This window comes from Cololabis saira, chromosome 1, assembly GCF_033807715.1.
Source record: "Cololabis saira isolate AMF1-May2022 chromosome 1, fColSai1.1, whole genome shotgun sequence".
NCBI lineage: Eukaryota > Metazoa > Chordata > Actinopteri > Beloniformes > Belonidae > Cololabis > Cololabis saira.
The window spans coordinates 27,189,434-27,215,477 of NC_084587.1; the positions used below are offsets into that span (position 1 = coordinate 27,189,434).

Here is a 26,044-nt window from a genome sequence, read left to right on the forward strand (position 1 = left end):
CAGTGCCAGACGTTTCCCGCTGTTAAGCCAGTACATGTCCAGGCCTGTCTGAAGTTTGCTAGAGAGCATTTGGATGATGCAGAAGAAGATTAGGAGACTGTTATATGGTCAGATGAAACCAAAATAGAAGTGTTTGGAGGAGAAAGAAAGCTGAGTTGCATCCAAAGAACACCATACCTACTGTGGAGCATGGGGGTGGAAACATCATGCTTTGGGGATGTTTTTTTGCAAAGGGACCAGGACGACTGACCCGTGTAAGGGAAAGAATGAATGGGGCAATGTATCGTGAGATTTTGATTAAAAACCTCCTTCGATCAGCAAGGGAATTGAAGATGAAACGTGCTTGGGTCTTTCAGCATGACAATGATCCCAAACACACCACCCCGGCAACGAAGGAGTGACTTCGTAAGAAACATGTCAAGGTCCTGGAGGCGCCTAGCCAGTCTCCAGATCTCAAGCCCATAGAAAATCATTGGAGGGAGTTGAAAGTCCGTGTTGCCCAGCGACAGCCCCAAAACATCACTGCTGTAGAAGAGATCTGCATGGAGGAATGGGCCAAAAAATGTAGAAAATAATAATCGGAATTGGCAAAGAAAATTGCGATTGGTTCATCTCCATTAATCAGATAATACTGTCAACAACAAGGAAAAAAAAAAAGATTTAAAAAATGATTCTGTTTCTAGAAATAAATGTTTAATAAATCAGGATATTGATGACATACAAACAAATATATAACATTTTAAATAAATAAAGAAGGAAGTTTTAGTCCTACTCAGGTGGAAATTTCTAGCCTGAGCTCCTTAAACTCCATCTATCTCTATATGTGTGTGTGTGTGTGTGTGTGTGTGTGTGTGTGTAAATTTAGAAAGAAATATGAGTTTAAAGCAAACTGGCATTTATTGTTAGCACTCAGGACTTTACTTAATTGATAGCATATCGAGACCGGAGACCAACCAAGGTAACCTCCTGCCCATCATCACCATCAAGTCCAAAGAAATTGACTTTCAAATGTCACAAAAGCCATCACATCCAAAAGCACGAGCATCCATGGCCTCTGCTCTGTTCATTAAACTGGGTCAGTACTTGGGTATTTGACAAAACAGGCAAGTATTCGAAGCAGAAGCTGTGTGAACTCTCCTTTTGTGTTTTTGTTAGGTTTCAGTAGTTTAGAGGATACCAGTTTAAGGCATAATACTTGTATAGAATTGTGACAAGGAGCTGGTGAATGGAAGACGTCTGCAAAAACTTTTCCTTATTTATTTTTTTTCTACACATTTTCTTGGTTGCCTTAGTGTATGTGTAGTGACTCTGTTCACCCAAACACTTAAGCTGAATGACATGTTTGAGTCTTGTCTGAGACTTAAAATTTACATTAATTTATTTTGATGTATGTGGATTACCCCCAAATACTAACATTAATTTCCTTTTTGCAGCAAACGCATATTCTGTTCTATCAATTTTTGTTCATTTTTGTTCATAACGTAAATGTATGCTCCTTACTATCTAATTAATTGACCTGAAATGGATTTAACTCTGGATTGACCCTTCAAATGTGCAAAAGAAACAATCAAAACATAAAAATGTACATCCATGACACAAATTATTAAAGATATCTTTTATTATTATTAATAATAGTAGCAGTTGTAGTAGTAGTAGTAGTAGTAGTAGTAGTAGTATTTTTTAATACATCTTATATATAAGAAAACATGTAAGGAAATGTATGTTCTATTCTATTCATTTATCGTTGGATTTATTACAAATTTCAAGGAGTTTATGTTTCTCGCCCGCTTCAAATAATCTAGGTGTAGGTATACCTAAGGCAGGGCTACGATCCAATCTTTAAAATGTTTTATATCCCAACAGCGCACCCATGTGGATGGCCTGTATTTGTTTTGGTTCATATGTCACAGACGCCCCCGCTCCTTCATAAATCCATTATCCATAGTTTTTAACCATCTTGTTCTTTCCATGTTTATAAACAGAAGGTAGCGATAAAAAAAAATCATCCGCTGAGTATATTGTGATAGTGTAACAAACCTGTCCAGTGAATGAATTACATTCTTTTTAACTTGATTTACACCTAAAATGTAGTCTCCACATTTGTGTTGTTTTTATTATCATAAAAGGTTTCAGTGTTTTTGTAAAAAAAAAAAAAGAAGAAAAAAGTAACCTACAATGTAGAGAATGCACGAATGTGAGAGAAAAAATTAAATACAGAATCACTTGTGATAAATAGCAGCATCCCTCTAAACTAAAACTCCACTTCCTGATGTGATAACGTATGAACTGCAGCTGACCTACCAGAGGCCCAGATGTGGTGTTCAGGGAAGAGATTGTGCCATGAATCTGTGCTATGCAAAACACAACAACAGTGTTCTGTGCTTTTGTTTGGGAGAGCGACTGGTGTACTGCACATTTCACTACTGCTGTAAAATGATTGTGAATGACTGTTGACATAGAGTGAAAGGGATTGTCTCAACCACAACACACTGCTGCTCTGTAAATCATTAAATGTTTTATTCACGTTTCTATCATAGACAGCCAACTAAATTTGAGACAACTTAACTCTTTATACTCCACCACCTTTGGACTTTCTAATTTCATTATATTTTCTTTTTTTAAATTTATTTCAGTGTGTATATATCTGTATAGTTATTTTCCTTTTGTGCTGAGTTATTTGTTTGAAATATTCTGTAGTGATAAATCATGAATTTCATACATTTTATTTCAACAAACTAAAAAGACAAGTTTTATTGTATAGTTTGGTCATAAAGAAACAAAGGAGACAAACAACATCTCTTGCATGTATACACACTTATACACACAACATAAAATCATCCCAACATGCATGTTTGTGGAGGGTGGAAGAAAGCTGGAAGACCTGAAGAAAATCCACACAACCTCAAGGAAAGCAACTGTTTATTATAATCTTTTTTATTTTACAAATTTTGACTTTCTAATAAATATTGCTGTAGTTATTGTACAGGTTTGAAAGTCAATTACGAGTTTGTAATATCAAACTAAGCAGATCCTGGATTAGACAGGATGTTTCCTAGTTCTGTGTCCTTCAGCTCCACAATCTTTTGTAAGATCATACCTTTTTGTAATATTCTGTCTTTAGATAAATAAAGTACATTCAATTTAGCATTCAAGATGTAACAGGAGTGCAAATGTTCAGTTCTAATAAAAGTTGCGCTGTAAACATAAAAATATACCCTTTTTTGTTCAAACTCCTTACATTTCTGACAATCATTATTATTATTATTATTATTATTATTATTAATAATAATTAATTATTTTTATTCTTCTTTTTTTTTTTACTTACTTTTTCTTGATGGGAGCATGGTGGCTTGGTGGTTAGCTCTCTTGCTTCAGACCCAAAAGGTTTCTTTGCATGTTCTCCTCCACAGCTGCCTTTGGTTTTCTACAGATACTCCATCTTTCTCCCACAATCCAAAAACATAGTTTTTAGGCTAAATTATTATTTTAATTTGCCCATAAGAGTGAGTATTTCTGTTTTTTATGTCCTAGGAAACCTGACTGAATAGGAAGAAGCTGGATGGAATTCTTCAGGGATGCCTAGATGCCATGTGGGATAGGCTACAAACCCCCATGAACCTGAATTGGAGGAGACAGCTATACAAACATGATGTTTATTGAATCTATAGGAGTCCTCAGTATGCTGTCTAATATAGGTTTCTGGTAAAAGTGAAACTGATGATGCAATTTATGGAGGAAGTATATTATCTCAAAAGTATCTTCCCATTACAAGAAACTTGCCTTTGCAACATTTCACACACAGTCAGAAAAGGCAAATTTTCATCCGCTGTACCAAGGCATAGTCATGTGCACCAAGAGAAAATATTTGAAAACAGCATACCAAAATAAATTATTGTAGATTTATACCTTTAGGCTGTGTTGCAGGCGTTTATGTTGGTTCTAAACCATACACAACGTGAGCCAAATTCCAAGAGGCAATAAGGGTGCCATAAAAAACATGAATAACAAGCTGCTTTATGATTATCGCTGTACTTGCTTTTAATGGGGTCTACTTCCAGTGAGTCAAATGATAGAGTTTAAAACCTTACTGCTGGTCTACAAAGCACTGAATGATCTTGGACCAAAATACATGGTTGATCTGTTAGTTCCTATGAAGCTCCCAGACCCCTGAGGTTCATCTGGATCTGGTTTGTTGTGTGTCCCAAGAACCAGAACCAAGCAAGGTGAGGCAGCATTCAGTTATTCTGCTCCTCACCGGTGGAACAAACTTCCTGTAGATCTGAAGTCTGCTCCAACTGTCAGCTCTTTTAAATCAGGGTTAAAAACATTACTGTTTACTGAAGCGTACTCTTAAATTAAATACTCTCTGAAAACCGCGAATGAGATGTGTACCTGCTGTACTCTACTGCCCTTAGTTTTCAGCAACTTGTGCTTTTTATTATTTTACCTTCTTTTCTCATAATTTTATTTGTTATTTACTGTCTAATTATGTCTTGCCGCTTTTAAAGATTATGTACCGGTACCCATCCCACCAAAGATCCACACACAGGCTGGTCTGGATGATGGTTTTTTTTTTTTTATTTTGAAGCTGCAATGAGCGACACAACACACACACAGACTGGTTAGCACCTCCACTGGCTTTCCAGATCGTTATAAGTACATTGGAAACTGCTAAACAAATAGTCTTTTTTTCTTTTTTTATAAAAAAAATACTAATAAAATAAATGAAAAACATTTTTTTCATACATTTTAACAGGACACTTTAACAGGTGATATTTTTGAAAGGTGGCAACCCTACTTTTTTTTTTAACAATATCTTTATTGTTTTTTCATTTACAAACAGAATATTATAATAAAGGACATTTCACATCTAGTTCTGACTTAACAGTCCCAATCAATAAATGTATGTTCTTGGGGTTTCAAATTAAGATCTTTTGGATATAAATGTGGCAACCCTACTTACTTCTGTCTGACGTGGGTGGAAGAGGTTAGTCCTGATAAGGTGGTGGCATGCACAGACTCAATAGCGGTATTAGAAAGCATACAATCAGCAACAACGTGCAGAGAAGACTTACTCATAGATATTTATCATAGTTTATTAAGAATACACAGATGTGGCATAGACGTACAGTTCTGTTGGGTACCAGCACATGAGGGAGTAACAGGGAACGAGGGTGCTGATAAATTAGCAAAAATGGCTCTACAAAAGGAAATAACAATACCAGTTCCACTAGCAAAAGGAGAAGGTAAAGCAATAATAAAGAAGAAAGGAATGGAAATATGGCAGAAAAGGTGGGAGGAAGATCAGAAAGGACAGGGATATCACAAAATACAAAAGACTATAATAACAAAGAATTATACTGAAAGGAACAGAAGGGAGGAAACGGTCATAACAAGACTCAGACTGGACCACACAGGACTAAATGGCACCTTGCATGTAATGGGAAAAAGGGATAGTGATAAATGTGAGAACTGTGGAATAAAAGAAAACAGTGAACATATCCTAATGCACTTAACAGGTATAAAATAGAAAGAGAGCGGCTACAGGAAAAAGTCAGAGAGGCAGGACGTGAGTGGAATTTGAGGGGGATACTGGGAACAGAGGGAGAGGGGGTTGAAATCACCAGAAAGGCACTCATTCATTTCCTAAAAGACACTAGGCTGATAAACAGGATTTAAAACGGGCTAAATGAAATAAGTTTACACACTCTTGTACAGTAGGTGGCGGTATGCACCTGAAAGTTGTTTGCGATCCGCCAATAAACTGAGAGAAGAAGAAGAAGAACTTCTGTCCCAGGGGCGAAAATCCCGGGGGGGACAGGGGGGACAAGTCCCCCCCATTAGTAAAGCTGTCCCCCCCTAGAATAATTTGAGACAGAATTAATAATTTTGGAACAATGCAGTAGTATTTAGTAGTGATGCACCAAAATGAAAATTTGTGTCCGAAACCGAAATCGAAAATAATAATAAACAGTAAAATCTCATTACACTTAAAACAAGAGTCATCACCAGAAAAATAACTTGTTATTTGACAATTTTCACCTGTTTCAAGTAAATTTTCACTTGAAATAAGTAGAAAAATCTGCCAGTGGGACAAGATTTATCTTATAAGCAAAACAATCTTGTTCCACTGGCAGATTTTTCTACTTATTTTAAGTGAAAATCGACTTGAAACAGGTGAAAATTGTTGTTTTTTTCCAGTGATGAGTCTTGTTTTAAGTGTAATGAGATTTTTTTTAACTAAAAATGAGACATTTTAACTAGAAATAAGACAAATATTTTTGTTAAGATTTTGTTTTTTTGCAGTGTATTATGTCAGATGTGCTGTATTATTGCCACCTTCCACCTAATACCATTGTTTTGTATGGCTCTAAGAAAGGTCTTCTGCCTGTTTGCGAGATAGAGATGAAAATGTCAAAATGCTGTATTAAAGGAAGGCTAAAACTTGTATTCCTTGTCCCCTCCTGGATTTATTCTCTAAAATTTTACTGTTTATTGTCCCCCCCAACTATGAAACGGGATTTTCGCCCCTGTTCTGTCCAGTACTTGAGTTGTAAAAAAAAATCTGGGGGGATGGTGGATTTTATCATATGGGGACAGATAATTTGTGCTGATTACAAATAATATAATATATTACAAATAATAGCACTGACCAAAACACCTGCAGAAATACTGCAGGAATGACATAGCAGCAGTTAAATGCAGCCTTCTGTAAACTTTAAATATCCACTGGGCTTACATCAAAAACATCAAAACACAACAATAAAAAACTGTTTTCTGAAATTATCAATATGCCTCTGTCCTTCACAGGATAAGTAAAATGGATCACTGCAAAAACTCAAAATCTTAACGAGAATATTTGTCTTATTTCTAGTTAAAATGTCTCATTTTAGTAAAAAAATCTCATTACACTTAAAACAAGACTCATCACTGGAAAAAACAACAATTTTCACCTGTTTCAAGTAGATTTTCACTTAAAATAAGTAGAAAAATCTGCATGTGGAACAAGATTGTATTGCTTGTAATGACAAGATAAATCTTGTCCCATTGGCAGATTTTTCCTACTTATTTCAAGTGAAAATTGACTTGAAACAGGTGAAAATGGTCAAATAAGTTATTTTTCTGGTGTTATTTTTCTGATGATGACTCTAAATGTTGAAATAGCAATAATACCAAAATCATTGATGAAATGACATAATGGATAGAAAGACAGGATGGCAGTTTTACAGGGGGGATGATTTTGACCGTTTTTATTTCAGGGGGGATGGTGTAAAAGTTAATTTTTTTAATTAAATCCACATCAGCCCAGATGTATAATATAGCCTACAGGTGAAGAATATGGTGTAAAAGTTAATTTATTTCAATAATTCAACTAGAATATGGTGTAAAAGTTAATTTATTTCAATAATTCAACTTAAAAGGTGAAACTAATACATTACTTAGTCTTATTACATGCAAAGCAAGATATGTTAAACCTTTATTTGTTATAATTTTGATGATTATCCTGCCTCTCGCCTGAAAATAGCTGGGATAGGCTCCAGCAGACCCCCGTGACCCTGCAAATGATAAAGCGGTAATAATGGATGGATGGATTTCACCTGTTTCAAGTAGATTTTCACTGGAAATAAGTAGAAAATTCTGCCAGTGGAACAAGATTTTATTGCTTGTAATGAGAAGATAAATCTTGTCCCACTGGCAGATTTTCCTACTTATTTCAAGTGAAAATTGACTTGAAACAGGTGAAAATTGTCAAATAAGTTATTTTTCTGGTGTTATTTTTCTGGTGATGACTCTAAATGTTGAAATAGCAGTAAAACCACATTCAGTGATGAAATGACATAAGGGATGGAAAGGGGGGATGGCAGTTTTACAGGGGGGATGATTTTGACCGTTTTTATTACTCGAGTACTGGTTCTGTCCGACGGGGCCATGAACGCAGCCCGAGTCCGGCTCCCTTAGGCTCCGCTCCGGGTCTTTAACGCCGCCGTCGGACTCCATGTTGTTCCGTCAGCCACGGAGCAAGCGAGAGCCCCGACCGAGCGAAAACTCTCACGTTGCAACTTTGTGTCTGAGAAGTAAAGAGTGTGCGTGCTGCGTGTGCGTGTGTTGACCCCCTTCAAAAAAAAAGAAGATGGCAGACTACAGGGACGACACCGGAGCCCGGGCTCTGCTGGCCCTCCAGTCGGCTCCGTGCAGCCCGGTGCGGGTGTCGGTGACCTCTCACTACCCGCCGTCGCTGGCCCTGCTGCCGGCCGCCCCCGCGCCGGGAGCCCGCGGCGAGGCGCGCCTGCTGCCGGCGCGGCTGCTCGCGGCGACCCCTCCGCAGGCCCTGGCCCGGCTGGAGGGCCGGGACTTTGAGTTTGTCATGCGGCAGAGGACGGTCACCATAGGCCGGAACTCGTCCCACGGCTCGGTGGACATCAACATGGGCCACTCCAGCTTCATCTCGCGGCGACACCTGCAGATCGGCTACGACGGCGAGGCGGGCGGGTTCTCGCTGCGCTGCCTGGGCAAGAACGGCGTGTTCGTAGACGGCGTGTTCCAGCGGAGAGGAGCGCCGCCGCTGCAGCTGCCTCGGGAGTGAGTACGGGGGCTAAAACAGCTGAAAGAGGGCTAAAACAGGGCTGAAACAGAGCTACAACAGAGCTACAACTTAATCCGGCCTGTGTGTTAACATACAAATACATGCACTCCATTCAGAAAAGGTGTGATGACAGAATTAAGCCTGAATTATGGTCCGCGTTAAATCGACGCAGAGACCTACGCCGTAGGATTACGGCGTAGGGTACGCGATCACGCACACCGTACGGTGTGTGTGGCCGCGTACCCTACGCCGTAACCCTACGGCGTAGATCTCTGCGTTGGTGTAACGCAGAACTATAAATCAGCCTTTAGTCTCTCGTGTTAACCTGTTACCCCCTTCGTTCGAAGCGCAATATTTTTTTTGTATGAAAAACATACAAGGCGATTCTCGCTAACTTCACTATTAAACTATTATCATTTTATTATAATAGGTCCATTGTGGCGTATTGGCGTTCTAGACACTTTTTTTTTAACACGAGTTTATTGTTATGGCCTCCATATTTACTCCCTCAGTGAAGGTTTACAAAGTTTGTCATGACACCCCACCGGGGACCGAATTTGGTTTAAATTTGGTTTAAAAACAAAAAAAACAAACTACAAACGTGTTTGAGATTTTTCCAGTATAAAACACATACAAAACAGAAACAAAAAAACAGATCAGGAAAACGTGTTTGAGATTTTTAACACGCTATTAAATTAACTTCCCAGCCTTAAACTCAGGTCAAATCATACTTGATATTATTGTTTCTTGTCTCATCTGCCTCATCCTTAAATATTTCCCCAAACAAGACTATAGTGAATCAGCCTAAGCCAGTATTAGCTCTTACCAAACTTAGCTTTATTTTTACTCGGCCCAGCCTACGAGCCAAGGTTGTTTTTTTTAGTTTTTAAATTATGAGGCTGGTTGGTTTCCCTGCCCCGCATAGCTGCTTGTTGTGGGGGTTTTGTTGAGGTACTTTATTGAAATGTAATTTACAGAAGCACATGTTTTTGCTGCTGCTGCTCAAGTCAACGTGTCAGTCACATAGACATTCATGTAAACAAACGACACCTCCTCTCACGTGTCTGCTGGGACAGACACAGTGGAAGTTTGGCTTTAAGTGTCCTTTTTGAAATGTAACTTATGTGTGAATGTGAATTCACGCGCTGTTTAAATGAGTTGGAATAGTTACACTTTTACTTTGTTTAAACATTTTCAATGATCATTGTCTAGAGTGCATAATTAAATAATGAAAGCTGAAACGTTTGACTGTTTGTGTGCGTTAATAAATCACAGGGTGGAGTGGAGCTGTGTGTGTGTGTGTGTGTGTGTGTGTGTGTGTGTGTGTGTGTGTGTGTGTGTGTGTGTGTGTGTGTGTGTGTGTGTGTGTGTGTGTGTGTGTGTGTGTGTGTGTGTGTGTGTGTGTGTGTGTGTGTGTGTGTGTGTGTGTGTGTGTGTGTGTGTTAGTGTGTGTTAAAGCCTTCTGATTGGCTGCGGGGACTGTTTGGGGGCGTGTCATGACTTGGACAGGAAGTGCTGGAACCACTTCTTTCTTGGATGCGCACATGGAGTAAACACAAGACTATCCACTACAGCCATGTTTGCAGCATGTGGGCTCCGCAGGGGTGTATTCTTAGCTGAGAATCTCGCCTGTATGCAGCACAGCACTTAGCTTATGTTTATTAAAAAAAAAAAACATAACAAAACTTGTGAAACAAAATTGACATATTGGATAATTACTATATAGCCCTCCATTCCCTGTCCATTTATTTCCACTATACATCTTTTTAGCATCCTGCCAGGAAGACAAAAACTGATGCATAACACACTTGAGTACATAATAGATGTACAACAAGCCTTTTTTAATATCGTGCACACACACAATTGTGGTTCTTAAGTGCCTCCATTCCAGGCAGGATGGGCTCATGTTTTCTCCTCAAGTATTTTTTGTGATCAAATATTCCCGAGATCTATTTTACTGATTTCTTGAAAAGCGTGCATGTGCGTGTGCGTGTGCGTGTGCGTGTGCGTGTGCGTGTGCGCGTGTGTGTGTGTGCGCGTGTGTGTGTGCGTGTGAGAGAGATGCGTGTGTGAGAGATGCATTTGCTTTGCAGCACCTTTTGTTTGGCTGTAAATTTGCATTAGCTACACATAGTGAGGGAAGTAAAAAATAAATACTTTTATTCCCTTGCATCTCCAGATATCAGCTAATTCTGCATGTCACTTTGCTTGAAAAAGAAACAAAACAGATTATTTTACTTTTATACAACCAATCAATTCATCAACAGAATGTTGTTTGTGTGATTTAATCAAAATCACATTGAAGACTCCAGCTGTCTCTGTTATCTTCATGAAAAACCTAATCTGTGTGTGTGTGTCAGATTGTATGTGTGTGTGTGTGTGTGTGTATGTGTGTATATATATATATATAATGTGTGTGTATATACACATACACACACACACCCGTGTGTGTTCCTAGTGAAAAGGGCATGGATCACCTTGAAACTCCATGGATCTGATGGCAATTATTAGTTTTTATTTTGGTCATTTTTATATTGAGATGTATGTGTAGATCCACGTTGATCTGCTGCTTGATGTGCAGATTAGAATGCTATAGCCAATAGATTCGGTTGCCATGATCCGTCTAGTTAAAACGACATTGTTTCATGGGATCAACACAACCCTTTTGAAAGGGCGGTGTGTACACTGCTCTCTCCATTGGCTCACAGTGGAGCATACAGGACATGTCCTGGCTGATACACTTTTTTGAATGAGTGAATGTGTAGATTCCAGTTGCTCGGTGCACCACTGGTGCAGTAGTGCTGTGGGTCAATTATCCTTCTTTGAATACATTCTTCCTCCAACTCACAGTTGTCTGAATGGCCTGAATAGATGTTTCTTCATTGCTTTTATTTTTCTGCTATTTACGTACCTTCTCAAGCCATAAATTGTCCCGCACAGTGACGTGTCAATGTTTTTCGGGTTATACTGTGTTTGCAAACAGTCTTACTTTTAATCAGATCAGACCACCATAGTCTTATTTATGTTCATCTTATCTAAGGCCTCTCAGGTTATCTCTTGAGGTGTTTACACACAACATCAGTTTTTTCTTTGCTACTTTGGCCTTCAACTGAAGCTGAAGACTGAAAGAAGCTAAAATGGTTGTCCTCAGTCGCTCCTTTCTTGGCTGTGCAGCGCTGCAGAAAGTACACAGGCCACTTTCCTTTCCTTCCCTACCCATGCTCTTCTTTCATGGATGTTTTTTTTTGTTTATGATGTCTTTCTACAAACAGAGACAGCTTTAACCGGTCTGTTCACTGATCCAATGCTGGGTTGACGGCTGTAGTGTTTTCTTCACCATACTCTGCTCAAGGACCTTTCTTTGATACCGTTTAGAATTAGGTTTCAGTTTTATTTTACAATATATAATTTTGGGAAGATAGTGTAGGTTAGTGATTGGAAAGACGTAGGCAACTCTGGCCTGCATTTGCTTCAGAAAAGGACAACTGTTTGCATTAGCCTTTAAGGTGCTGTTGTCAAACATTGACTAAATCCTTCATGTACATGATTATTTTCAAGACGTTTGTTTATACTTGAACTAACTTGCCCATCTGACTGATCCCTGCTTTTATCAACACATTTGTCCAGACCTGCTAAAAGAAGAATAGAAAAGGAAAAGAAAGTCAAGTTTTTATTTATTTTTTTAATGAGAGCTCGGGAGTACAGAAGTGTAGAACTGCCACCATCTTTGAAAGAAAATTAGAGCCATCATGTTATAATGGGAAATGTTAATGTTCTAACAGTATATTTTTGACATTTGTACAATATCTTATCCCGTAATTGCAATATTTTTCATTTTTGAATAACATATCATTATGTTATTACAATTTACATATTCATCACGTTATGACAAAAACATTACATTCTTATAATATTTATATTGTAATAACGTGAACATGTATTGTACAAATATTACGTTTTTTGTTATGACTTAATAAACATGTACTAATAACCTGATATTATATTGTTCAGACATTACAATATTGTAATTGATAACATATTGTACAAACTTGAAAAAGATATTGTTTATACATTTTCACATTATATTGTGATAATGACTGCATTTTTCTTTCACTGAAGTGGCAGTTCTACGCTTCTGTACGGGAGTTCTCAAAAATGTCTTGGATAATGTTTTTAGTATAAATACAAAGTTGCCGTTGCACAGAAAGTATATATGCTTTATGTATACTTTAAAGTGAATTTATTTGGGGACAAATTTATTTCACATGTTACAAGAAACTGAAGTTTGATGTTTATCTATTTTAATGAGATTTATTTGTTAATTCTTGAGTTCACAAGGTAAATCTCGACATTAGATCCATTTACTGTTCTTGGTTTCGGTCATCCTTGTCAGCAGACGGAGTTTGTTTACTTGTCATAATTTACAGAGCCATTTAAGATGAGAAATACCTGTGGAAGTGCTCGTCTGTATTTCTACTTCTCTGTTGACCCTCTTGTCTACAGAAAATTGTACAATGTCATCAGAAACTCCAGAAAAGTTACTTTGCCATAATCATTGTCAATGAGAGGTTGAACTAATGAAACTGCTTCTGCCTGCTGTCCTGCTTTCTAGGTGCGTGTTTCGTTTTCCCAGTACCGTAATCAAGATCCAGTTCATGTCGCTCATGGATATTGAAGAGCACAGAGAAATGGAGCAGCCCTCTCCTCCTCCTCGCCCACTTCTGCCCCACATCTCCCCTCTTAAAATCAGCATTCCCACCGCGCAGCAGCATGAAGACCACATCAGGGCGTTTGGCTCGCCGCTGCCATCGCCCACCGGCACCATCAGGTAAACTGCCACACTTTTGGTGGTCACTTTTTGAAAGAGATTTTTTGTCTCTCCTGTTTTCCTCTGCAAAAGTGAATGATAATTGTCAATATTGTTAACAGAATAATGAATAATAACATCTTAAAATTACAATTAATTAAACAAATGTGGGTTGTAAGATTGTCTAATTTTTTTTCTTGAATTTTTGTTCCAGTAAAACTATTTTTACATTTTCTCTGTCTGAGACTAAGGTAGCCCTGAGAATAAAAAAAAGAACTAATTATTATTTTGTATTATGATTTTATTAGATATATTTATGATTTGGCAATTTCTTAAAAAAAATGTTTTAGCCTGCATGGGACTTTGGTCAGGTGAGGTTGTTTTAAATGTGCTGTAGAAATAAACTTGACTTGACTAACTCTGGCTTAAAAAAAAAAATGATATTGGAGGCAAAGAAAGTCCCTAATAATTAGGGACACACCAATCCTACCTTTTCAGTCTCTGTTCTATGGAAGGACGATAAATACACTTTATTGATTAATTCAAATGTTAATGCCAGTGTTATAAAAAAATCAAATTTAATTTGCATCATTTTGGTATGGCACCTTCATTACTTCCACAAACTTCTGCTGTTCTGTCATGAGCCAAAAAGTGTTAACCAAAAAAAGCACGGTTTTCTTCAGTCGTCTGGAAGTGGTTCGTCTTTGCGGCGTCGTGCAAACTACTATCTTCAGTAAAGTTTGCCCGTAGTCCATAGCAACTAAAAGTACCAGCACAGCTAATTTATTTCAGCATCTGAAACAGAGACACAGCTGAGATGAAGTGTGTGTGATGCTGCGAGATGCACAAAAGTGTGGTTTCCTTTAATAACTCTCTAAAATGCAGCTGACACTGGTAGTGTTATTTTTCCTGCAACGTCCCACATGATGAAATGAAGATGCGGTGGCGTGTTAGAGGGCGAAAGGTGCTTATTTACAGTTGAAAATCCTGAGTTCATCCACATGTTGAATACAATTACCTGCTGTTATACTTCTTCTGCATTGCAATTATTAATTATAAATGCCTTTGTGACGATTGTCAGCTTATGCACACGGTATTTGTCTAACAAGTTTTGGCAAGTTGATGCAAAGTTGATGTGTGATGCAGCAAATGTTCCCAATCCAGATATTTAGATATCGGGCCGGATGTCTAATATTGATGTTGCATCAGAATATTCTCACTGATATTCATTAAGTTTTTCGTATAGAGGTGGGTCTTATTGAGGGAAGGACATCAACATTAATGAGATGAGGAAAACACCATTAAAGGTTCTTTCTAGTTTATTATAGGAATGATCATGTTCACCTTCAGTGTCAGATCCATTTTATAATCTAATTCTGCATAAAAAATATTCAGACTTCTGTTACCCCTTTTATTTATCTCTGTCTCTCAAAAACAAAAGAAAGGAAAACGGGGTCCATAATGACACCATTGTCTTGCATGACGTGTTAGTTATTCTGCAAGTGTCTGTATAACTTCTCACTTTTCTTTGGTTTGATTCAAATCAAGCTGTGAAATGAGAGCCATGGTGTAGTTTATGTGCTTAAGGTGGAAAGCTGCAGTCTAATGAGCTGTGAGCACATGTTGGAAGAGCTCAGCTCTATAAATGTGTGCAGCATGCGCGACTGTTTGGTGTTGCTATGTGTGCCCTCTGGTGACCAGTGGCCGTCCTTACAACACGCGTCCCCACCAGCGTCGGCTTGTGTGTGCACATGCCTTATATGGGATGGCTGCAGCTTCAGGGTGTGTGATTGGCTATTGGGCAGATTGTTTTGCCTGTAGGCCATTTTTCCGTCCATTCTTGGTTTCTTTTTCACAGCCCCACCACCACCACAGCCCTCCCACCTCCTCTCGCACATGGACACATAGCAGACGCATAGTAAAGACGCTTGCACATGCCTCTCTGTAACCCAGTTTCACTGTGGCCTTTTTCGGACAGACAGCTGTATCCACCCTCGTCACCAGCACCTGTATACAATACATAGAAAGAAAGAACCGTGTAAAAGTACGTGCTTTTACTTAAAACAACAATGTTGTCTCCTCACAGGGTGGCAAGAGTCACTTTTCCTGTCTGGCAACTGAACTGAAGTGTAAAAAATAACATTCTTCCTCTTCTGCCAGCATGCACACTTGAACTGCACGGCCGCGTGCACACGCAGAGGGAGTGTAATGGTTGTTTGTAAGGAAAAGCAAAGATTACCCTTTGCTCCCCTCTGGAGGCCCAGATAGCTTTGAATTAAGTTTTTGTGTATCGTTATATATTTTAGATGTCCCTGAACAAAAGCAGACATTTCTGTTTATACTCAGAATTTTTATTTATTTATTTTTTATAACCGCAAACTTACTGAGCTATTATGAAATCAGAGCCTGCAGCCTGTTTTCTCCGACAGCAGAACTATAAACATGCCGTATTCTCTCTCTTCCTCTGTGAGTCGTGTTCACTGGCTCTCTGTTGCCAGAGGGAAATCAAAGCTTGCGGACTCTCTGCGGAAAACCGTGTTTACTTTACTAACAGAAGCAGGTGTGGGTTGTATAATACGTTGCTGGTTTCTCCTTGTGCTCTGTCTCTACAACAACAGATATAATCTAGTTAATTATTGACATAATCCCATGTATTTTTATTCTCATTGATCCATGCTTTGTAAGTACTTTGTGTTTTGGTAATATGGAATTACTTTAAATTATAGTGGTCATTTTGTCATGGAAAGAGAATATGTATGTAGATTTTGACTTAATTTGTGGTGAACTCAGGTCTTACCTTTGGTGTCTTAACGCCTTTATACTTTGCATTCATTTTAGTCACTTGTTTTATCAGTAATGAAATAGTGTTTTCTATAGTTTAGGTTGTATATTTCTTATCACATTTCTGCATGTTTGTGTAATGACTTATTTGGAAAATGCTAAATATCAAATAATGTTAGCACCAGTTAGGAATCCACCTCGATCAGAGTAAATGGCTATTTTCAGCCTCTGACAAGTCAAAAAGTAAATTCACTTAAGTGATAGTGTGAATAGCGTCCCTACAGACAGACAAAACATCATCATTTTATATATTTTATAATTTAAGTGTTAGTTTTATATTGAAATCAAAAACACTTTAAATTTTGCATTTAACTATTTCTAAATGTTTATTTTTCCCTATCATGATTACATTAAGTAAGTGTCCTTATTTTTTGTGCGTATTTTTTTTAATTTATTTTACTTTTTTAATAATTTTTGGGTGGTTTACGTAAAACCTTATATGGTGGTACTGAGGTCTTAGAAATTCATGTATCACATGATACATCTGGCATAATGGTTAAATGGCACAGTATTAGGAACACACGATATATTATAGTTGTAAATTGCAATGTTGTCGAAAATTGTGATATATATATATATATATATATATATATATATATATATATACACACACAATGTTTTCCTGTTTTTCAGATAAAGTTGGTTCCTGATAAATAGCCAATTAGACAATACATTTAAAAAAAAAGTGTTATTTGTACTTCAGCAACATTGCTTCATGATAAAGAAATGAATAAGACACAATATTGACCTTGCAACAGGAACAACTCCATGTAAATTAGCCTCTAAATTGGCACATTTGTTATTTACATTTACAATATGAACGTCATCTGACAAATTGCAAGACAGTTTTTAAGTTAGTTAGAGGAAGAAAAAGACGAGCACAATTAGTAAGTAAATCTGTGAAACATGACTTTCTCTGCCTATTGTTTCACGGAGCTTTTGTTCTGAGGCAGGTGTACACACGTACGCGCAGCCTGCAGGAAGTGCTGCAGCGGCAGACTTTATTTGAAAGTCAATCTGCTGAGGGAGCCTGATTGTGTGTTTAGCAGAGAACTGTACACATTGGGGGAGGAAATTTAGTCCCCTCACTCACGCGCTGTCATTGGGTGATATTCACACATCCTCTGCCCAAAGGTTACAGCCTAGAAACTTCCTGAACGCTCAGGAAAGTACGTTTAAACTTGGGAAATGCAGGCGGGAAGTTTCTGTGTAGATATTTACACAAAAGTCTTCAAACACTGTTTTTCGTATGTCACATTTGAGAGGGAAGGACTTTTTGTATGAGTCTATGTGGGGTTTTTAAAGAAACTGTCATCAGAAAAGACACAATAGGTCATTTGTGTAGGGACGGGAGCTGGTGAATGAACCCGGCAGCTCCACTGTCCAGCAGTGACCTCAAATCAGGACTTTATAGCTCTAATACAAACCCCTTTTTCTATCTTGCCCAGTGTTCCCACCTCCTGTCCAGCCAGTCCACGAGGGGCAGGGTCATCAGGGTATCGCTATGGACGTAACGTGACCTCTGACCTCCAGTTAGCAGCCGAATATGCAGCCAAGGCTGTATCTGAACAGAGGCGAACTCTCGTTGAGCACAGAGGTGGAGGAGGCGAGCAACGAGGGGAGTCGGCAGGAGGAGACAGCCCCAAGGTAACAACTCGGTAACACGGTTCAAGAGACTGATCTGACCAGCTGATCTATAACAATAAACCCTGTTATTTGTGGTTATTTATAAGTGTGTTTGTGTTTTCCCCAGGATGAGTCAAAACCTCCTTATTCCTATGCACAGTTGATAGTCCAGGCTATCTCTTCGGCCCCAGACAAGCAGCTGACTCTCAGTGGCATCTATGCCCACATCACTAAACACTACCCCTACTATCGCACTGCAGACAAGGGCTGGCAGGTACGGTCCTTTTCTTTTTCTGAAAGAAGCTAATATCTCCTGTATAGTTGGATAGGAGGAGTTAATAATAATAATAATAATAATAATAATAATAATGATAAACTTTATTTATATAGCACCTTTCAGACGAAAGTCGCAGCTCAAGGTGCTTTACAGTAACAGTACAAATAAGAAACAACAACAGCAAATAAAACAAAAAACACAAATATTTAAGTGCAGTGATATAAAACACAACCCTCACAAAATTCAGTTCCAAATTCTTCCACAGAACAACTACTAACATAGGATAATATAAAAAGGAATATAAAAATTTTATATATGAATATAAAAAGGTAAAAATGCTGCACGAGTCGTAGGCATATGAAAAATAAAAAGATAAAAATATCAACAAATAAGAGTACAAGATAAAAATGATCATATAAAAACATATAAAAGTAATGCAGACAGTAAAAATCAATGATATATACGGTAGATAAAAGGAAAGTGGCAGCTAAGGCACGGTTATCTTATGTTTTAAATGCTTGAGTAAAGATATAGGTTTTAAGTTGTCTTTTGAAAATATCTACCGACTCTGCTTCCCTGATGTTTTTGGGCAGTGTGTTCCATAATTTTGGGGCGTAGTTGACAAACGCTGCATCACCGAGTTGCTTATTTTCTGCTGTAGTTAAGTGCTACAGAGGAAATTGTCAATGTGTTTTTCACTCTGGAAAACTATTGGCATTTTAAAAGTCCATGGTTCTCTTTTACAAAATGACATCCATCTTGAATAACAAAATATTTTGTGATTTTTTTTTTTTCTCTTGCCTGTAGAACTCAATCAGACACAATCTGTCTCTAAACCGGTACTTTCTGAAAGTGCCCCGCTCCCAGGATGAGCCTGGGAAAGGAAGTTTCTGGCGTTTGGATTCGGCCTCTGAAGCCAAGTTGGTGGAGCAGGCCTTCAGGAAAAGACGGCAAAGAGGGGTGGCTTGCTTCAGGACACCGTTTGGACCTCTGTCTTCAAGGTATGACCTTGATTTGGTCACCCATGACCCTCAGTGACTTGCACACAGACACAATGACTTGGCTAACCCTTTCCCACCCTGTCTCTGGTTTTAATTCTTGCTCTCATTTGATTGGGCAGAACAAAGTAAGTGTTGAGGTTGCTTGATTCGGCAGAATGCATCGCAGATGGAAACGTTTACGTGTTAGAAATCTGTTGTATACTCATTCTGTTGTTCTTTTTTTTTGTATGTTTCTGTTATCCAGAAGTGCTCCTGCATCCCCCACCCACCAGGGACTTCTTTCTCCAACATCCAGCGGGCTGCAGACTCCTGAATGCCTGAGCAGGGAGGGCTCTCCTATCCCTCACGACCATCACGAACAGCTGGTTAACAAACTGGCAGCTGTGCCAGAGTATAGGTATTCTCAGAGTGCCCCAGGTGAGCATATCGGCAAAACGCATAAAAAAGTAGGGATGGGCGGTATGGACTAAAAAATGTATCGCGATAATTTCAGGCATTTATCCCGATAACGATTAAAATGACGATTAAAAAAAAATACCAATTCAACTCCACCTTTTGTAACTATAAATCTATCACCACATTCAGTATTTGGAGCCCCCAAAACACTGCTCTAAAAGAATACTGAATGCTACTAAACTACACCAAATTAAATTGAATTTATAAATCTTTCTTTCTTTCTTTCTTTCTTTCTTTCTTTCTTTCTTTCTTTCTTTCTTTCTTTCTTTCTTTCTTTCTTTCTTTCTTTCTTTCTTTCTTTCTTTCTTTCTTTCTTTCTTTCTTTCTTTCTTTCTTTCTTTCTTTCTTTCTTTCTTTCTTTCTTTCTTTCTTTCTTTTTTTCTTTCTTTCTTTTTTTCTTTCTTTCTTTTTTTTTCTTTCTTTCTTTCTTTTTTTTTTCTTTCTTTCTTTTTTTTTCTTTCTTTCTTTCTTTCTTTCTTTTTCTTTCTTTTTCTCTTTCTTTCTTTTTCTTTCTTTTTCTCTTTCTTTCTTTTTCTTTCTTTTTCTCTTTCTTTCTTTCTTTTTCTTTTTCTCTTTCTTTCTTTCTTTTTCTTTCTTTTTCTCTTTCTTTCTTTCTTTTTTTCTTTTTCTCTTTCTTTCTTTCTTTTTCTTTTTCTCTTTCTTTCTTTTTCTTTTTCTCTTTCTTTCTTTTTCTTTCTTTTTCTCTTTCTTTCTTTCTTTTCTCTTTCTTTCTTTCTTTTTCTTTCTTTTTCCTCTTTCTTTCTTTCTTTCTTTTTCCCTTTTTTTCTTTCTTTCTTTTTCTCTTTCTTTCTTTCTTTCTTTCTTTCTTTCTTTCTTTCTTTCTTTCTTTCTTTCTTTCTTTCTTTCTTTCTTTCTTTTTTTCTTTCTTTCTTTTTTTTTCTTTCTTTCTTTTTTCTCTTTCTTTCTTTCTTTTTCTCTTTCTTTCTTTCTTTTTCTCTTTCTTTCTTTCTTTTTCTCTTTCTTTCTTTCTTTTTCTCTTTCTTTCTTTCTTTTTCTTTCTTTTTCTCTTTCTTTCTTTTTCTCTTTCTTTCTTTCTTTTTCTTTTTCTCTTTCTTTCTTTCTTTTTCTTTCTTTTTCTCTTTCTTTCTTTCTTTTTTTCTTTTTCTCTTTCTTTCTTTCTTTTTCTTTCTTTTTCTCTTTCTTTCTTTTTCTCTTTCTTTCTTTCTTTTTCTTTTTCTCTTTCTTTCTTTTTCTTTCTTTTTCTCTTTCTTTCTTTCTTTTTCTTTCTTTTTCCTCTTTCTTTCTTTCTTTTTCTTTCTTTTTCCTCTTTCTTTCTTTCTTTCTTTCTTTTTCCTCTTTCTTTCTTTCTTTCTTTTTCTCTTTCTTTCTTTCTTTCTTTTTCTTCTTTCTTTCTTTCTTTCTTTCTTTCTTTTTCTTTCTTTCTTTCTTTCTTTCTTTCTTTCTTTCTTTTTCTCTTTCTTTCTTTCTTTTTCTCTCTTTCTTGCTTGCTTGCTTGCTCATTTCCTTCCTTCACGTATGTTGTGCGTGGATTTAACGCAGAACCATAAATCCGGCTTTACACAACAACGTCATCAACGGGAATTTATCGTTTTTATCGCGAGATGACAAATTCTTTTTTTGACGGTTTATCGTGAACGGTAAAATATCGCCCATTCCTATAAAAAAGAAACTATATAAAATACTTTCAAAGAGCTGAAGTTGTTCTGATATGTCTCTCTAAATAGGTTCTCCAGTCAGTGCTCAGCCTGTCATCATGGCGGCTCCTCCACATCCAACAGTTCTGAACTCAGGCCCGGGGAAAACCCTCGCTTTAGTTCCAGGTGGCATCGGCCAAGTCCAGCCCATCCATGTGCTTCAAAACGCCCCTCAGTCCACCGTCACCATGGTGCGGGTGGTTACCAGCACCGCTCTGCCTTCCAACCCCACAAATGGGTACAGCGCCCTCGCTGTTGGAGGACTCGAGGGCAACAATGACGTCAGAGGTACAGCTGTGGAAGTCTTATTTTAGATCTTTTTTTTCTTCTTTCTTTCTTTATCATGAAGCCCTTTGTAGCATGATACATAAATACACCCGTCTCCATGTCCATAGTTGTAAGTGTTTATATTCGTGTGGGCTTGTGTGTACCTTCTGTTAAACTTTTTCTGCTTTGTAAATGTGTAAAATCTGAAGTCCTTTGTGTATATTTCATAGTGAATATATATATAGTTCATTATTGTCCTATTTTTTTGTCAGCTATTTTTGAGACGTTGTAAAACAGATGACGTGTGAGTTAAGGAGTTATAATTGGTATAATGTTGAAAAATAATACAAATATCAAATGTGTTCACTTTTCTTTTGCTGGTAGAAATATCGCTGTTGAGAGTGCTGTCATTTAAGACTTGGAATTTAAACACAAAGTGAATTTCCATTTTATCCCCGTTATAGTTTTAAAAAGAAAAAAAAATTGAAATTTGGAATAAGCAAAGAAATTTGGGATGGATGCATTTGCACCACAGATCCCCCTCGACTCCATGTTTGGTGCTCAGCTGGGATGCAGTCTGCTTTTAGGAGACTGCAGCAATGAGCTGCAGCAGGCGTGAACCGGGAGCAGGAGAGCCCACTGCTGGTTCTAATGAGAACTACTGGTTCTGAACAACCACAGCACTCTTCTGCATTGTTTTTGAAAGTCAAGTATCATAATGAGAAATATCAGAATTGTGAGTTTTTTTTCTTAAAGAATTGAGTTATAATAGCTCATACTGACCTAACCAATAACTTTTATTTTTTAGCTTCAGATAAAACTAGAAACATAACTGTTTTACAATGCTAAATATTTAAATTTTATTAAAAAATGTTCCTGATGTTTTTTAGTAAGTTAAAAAAAAGCATTCATTTGTGTGTTTTTAAGATGATGATGCACCTGTAACTCACTCCAGGCTTGAAAGGTCAAAGTCTGTATTTGTTGATAGAATGGGCCTCATCAGTGTTTATTTCCATTTGTTATCGATTTAGACAAATATTGTGTTAAAATTGAAGAGAAAGTGACTTTCTATGAGATCTCTAGAAATGTAATTTTTTTATTTCCCATCGTCTTGAAGCACTGCTCTATGAAGGTCTGTTTCTCATTATTTGAGACTTTTGTGCTTACTGTTAAACTTCAGTTAGAGGGCAGTGTTAACGTCTTGCGTATAAATCACTTCAATATGTGTAACGTATTATAATTGAAGTCCACTTGAATGTACATTATTCATCCAGGTTTTCTGAGGAGCGATCCTTATCTTGGGAAGTTTCCAAGCTTATCATTTGTGTGTTTGAATGCTCCCCTCAGATGCCCAGCTGAGCAGAGAGCGTGTGATCCAGACTGTTGACAGTGCAGTGCAGGGTGTTGAAGGACGTCACCTGACCCCAGGTTTGCACCAACTTCCTGTTCGCGCCATTACCCAGAATGGCAAACACACCACTGCTGCAATTTCTATCTCCACCAGTCTGTCATCTGGTAAGATGTGTATTTTTAAATCCCCGTCTTTACTAAAAAAAATAACAATTGGAGTGTGTATTACATTTAAATTCCCAGTTTACAAATGCTCTATATACATGCATTCTGCAGATGAATACTGTTAGTCTTCCAGACCCCCAAAGCACTTTTACAATACAAGTTAAATTCCAGGGTTTCCGCGGGGTTTTAAAAAGTGATAATCACTGTCAGAGGTATTATTTTTTTTAAATTGGTATTATTTTTTACCTTTTACATTTTAATCAGTCTATTTTATTGTCATTCACAAAGTGAAATAAATGTGAAACATCTGGTCAACATCAATGAGTCTATAAATCTGTTCTGTATAGTGTTCTATAGGTCAAAATCTGTATTAATGTTAAAAGGTCCGTGATTAACACTTAATGTTGTGACAGTTTTAAAAAAAAATCTGAAGGTAGTGAAGAAGGTATTACATTGGTATTAAATTTAACATAAGGATTGCTGTATAAACCCTGAATTCACTCCCCCCACACTTGCACCTTTTTTTTTAAATATATATATATATATATATAGTTTATGCAGGTCTTATTCGCTGGTTGGCTCTACTTTTAGCACTTAATCTAACTTGATTGAAGTTTGTGGTAAACAGACACAGCTCGGTCCAGCTTTTTTTTTTTTTTTTTTTCCATTTAACTTTAATGAGGCGCGTCCTTGACGCTGCTGTGTCACAAACATCTTGTGCGTCAGGTTATGAAACTTCCTCTCTTTGTTCCCCAAGGCCAGCTTTTGACTTGGAACATTTAAAAACACATTTTATTTCCACAAGTTCAAAACAAATCACTTCACAAGATAACATAATTTGCCCCTTAACATGATTAACATTTCATTTTGTTTCCTCCCAAGGCATGAATAGTCCTCTGCAGATCCTGGCTGCACAGGCCTCCAGCTCTCCTCCGGTTCTGGTGAACAGACAGCCCAATGCAGACACTTCACCTGAGCAAACAGGTGAGCCCCAGCCCAAAAGACCGAAGATGGAGGACGAGGGCGGGATGGAGCCCGCTCAGCATCAAGTCATACCTGCTCAGCAGCCCGTCATTGTTGCCATGACTTCACAAACCCACGACCCAAGGCAATAAAGTCAAGGACCTCTTACTAGGTATCCAATGGACAGCCTCTCTGTCGTACCCTCCGTGCTCCCGTTTTACACAAATCTGAAACGACTATGGCTGACATGGTCCGAAAAAAAAAAAGAAAAAGAAAAAGCAGACTGTCTCTCCGAAGGGAATTAAATTGTCAATATGTATTTTGGCTAAAATGAAATGAAATCTTTAAGCAAGGTCTTAATTTAAAGGAGAAAATTTAGTAAATCGGCTTCAGCCTTTTTCCTCGTGCATTCTATTTAAATAACAATTAAACTTCAAATTCAAATTTCAGTCCAACACACGACTGTTGGTTAAATGTCAGATGCAACCTTTTGTTGATGGATGGATCACTTTCAGGCCAAAGACCTTTACTCTTTGTTGGATTTGAGTTTCTTCCTCATTTGAAAGGAATATGAGCTCAGATTTCAGAGGCCTGTGGAAGCTGTGATAACTGCTCGATGTAACAGTCATGGAAAGAACAGCTGAGAGGAGGTGGCAGCGCAATACCAGCCAGGCCTACGAGGCCTGGGAGACTGTTATGAATGCGATTGTATTTTTCAAAAACACATTCTTGGATGGTAAAATGAGACAAAAGAAATAAAACATCTCGTCTCAGAAAAGACAAGACATTGATATCAATTCCAAGACCTGAATGTTAAGACATTTTTTTTGCCTTCTCTGTGAAGCACAAAAAGAAAACCATATTATTATGTTTTGTTGTTGTTGTTTTGTTTTTTTTTTCTTTCTTTTTTTTCTAAACTAACAGATATTAGGACATCCAGGAACGACAGACCAGAAGTTGGCAGTTTTCCGCTTCACTTCAGCTCAGCTACCACTGTGAAGCTCCTCAGATTCAGGGCCATCTGAGCAAAAGGACAGCAGAGAGGTCAAAAAGAGGCAACTATGTAGAGTTGACTGAAGTGGAGCTAACCTAATGTAGACAAACTGATTGTTCTCATTTGTTTTCTTGTTTCAGTAGTGGTGTAAGAAAAAGTGAAACAGCCTGTGCGAACAGTTTGTTTAAGCACAGGAAAGCATTATTATAATAATCCTAAAAGCCTTAAATATTTTTACTTTTTTTTTGTCATTTTATTTTGACCTTTAGGCAGTTTTACAGTTTTAGAATAACATAGCGCTTTAACAGCACGAGATCAGCGACACTACAATGGTGACAGTTATGCTGCATCAGTGGACGTATCAGTTTTATCAATGGAAGAGCGGGACCAACTCATGACCACAAATTTCAACTCTGCTCTTATCTTTTTTCATTCTATATGGTACTTAAATCATATTCTCTGCTCTCATCTTACCTCTGTTTTGCTTTCACATTTCTTTCTATCTTTTTTTTTCTCCAACAGTCTACCGCTAGTCTCCATCTCTGCAGTCTCTCCTCAGAGGCGTCAAATCTGTCGGCGCATCCTGCCACAGAGCCCGCCTAAATTAGATCTTCCTTAGCACTTTTCTCCCCCGCTCTGTTCTCTCATTCTGCCTTTAGCATTTCTGAATGTTCTCACTCAGGCTTCGTTTTTAGCTGATAATCAGGCACAAATTTTCAGTGATTGTTATTGCACATTATTAGAAAGGAAAAAAAAAAAGCATCATGATTGTATGCTGCTCTATCTGCTAAATGACAAAGCTATTTAGAAGGTATTTTTTTCTTATTTTGAAAAAAAATATTTTGCTATATGTAAAAAAAAAAAAAAAAAAAAAAAAAACCCCAGCTGTCATCAATACATAAACATTCTGGAAATAGAGAGGTATATGTATTTTTAAATGTTCCTGTTTTTGTGATTTGTTAAAATGTGTAGCACAAATTAAAATTCATCATTGACATAAATATATTGTCCTTTTTTCTTGTGTGAAGAAGGTGTTA

The 26,044-nt window shown here is 37.5% G+C and overlaps 1 protein-coding gene across 1 annotated transcript; it reads left to right on the forward strand.

The window, feature by feature from the left end:
- The first annotated feature begins 7,997 nt into the window (after nucleotides 1–7,997).
- On the forward strand, nucleotides 7,998–25,957 carry foxk1 (forkhead box K1). The gene is made up of 9 exons (XM_061719683.1): nucleotides 7,998–8,580; nucleotides 13,197–13,412; nucleotides 17,681–17,879; nucleotides 17,986–18,132; nucleotides 18,943–19,136; nucleotides 19,381–19,553; nucleotides 21,299–21,556; nucleotides 22,883–23,050; nucleotides 23,933–25,957. The coding sequence occupies exons 1-9, from the start codon at nucleotides 8,132–8,134 to the stop codon at nucleotides 24,163–24,165; spliced, it is 2,037 nt and encodes a 678-aa protein (XP_061575667.1). The 5' UTR covers nucleotides 7,998–8,131; the 3' UTR covers nucleotides 24,166–25,957.
- Nucleotides 25,958–26,044: the final 87 nt, after the last annotated feature.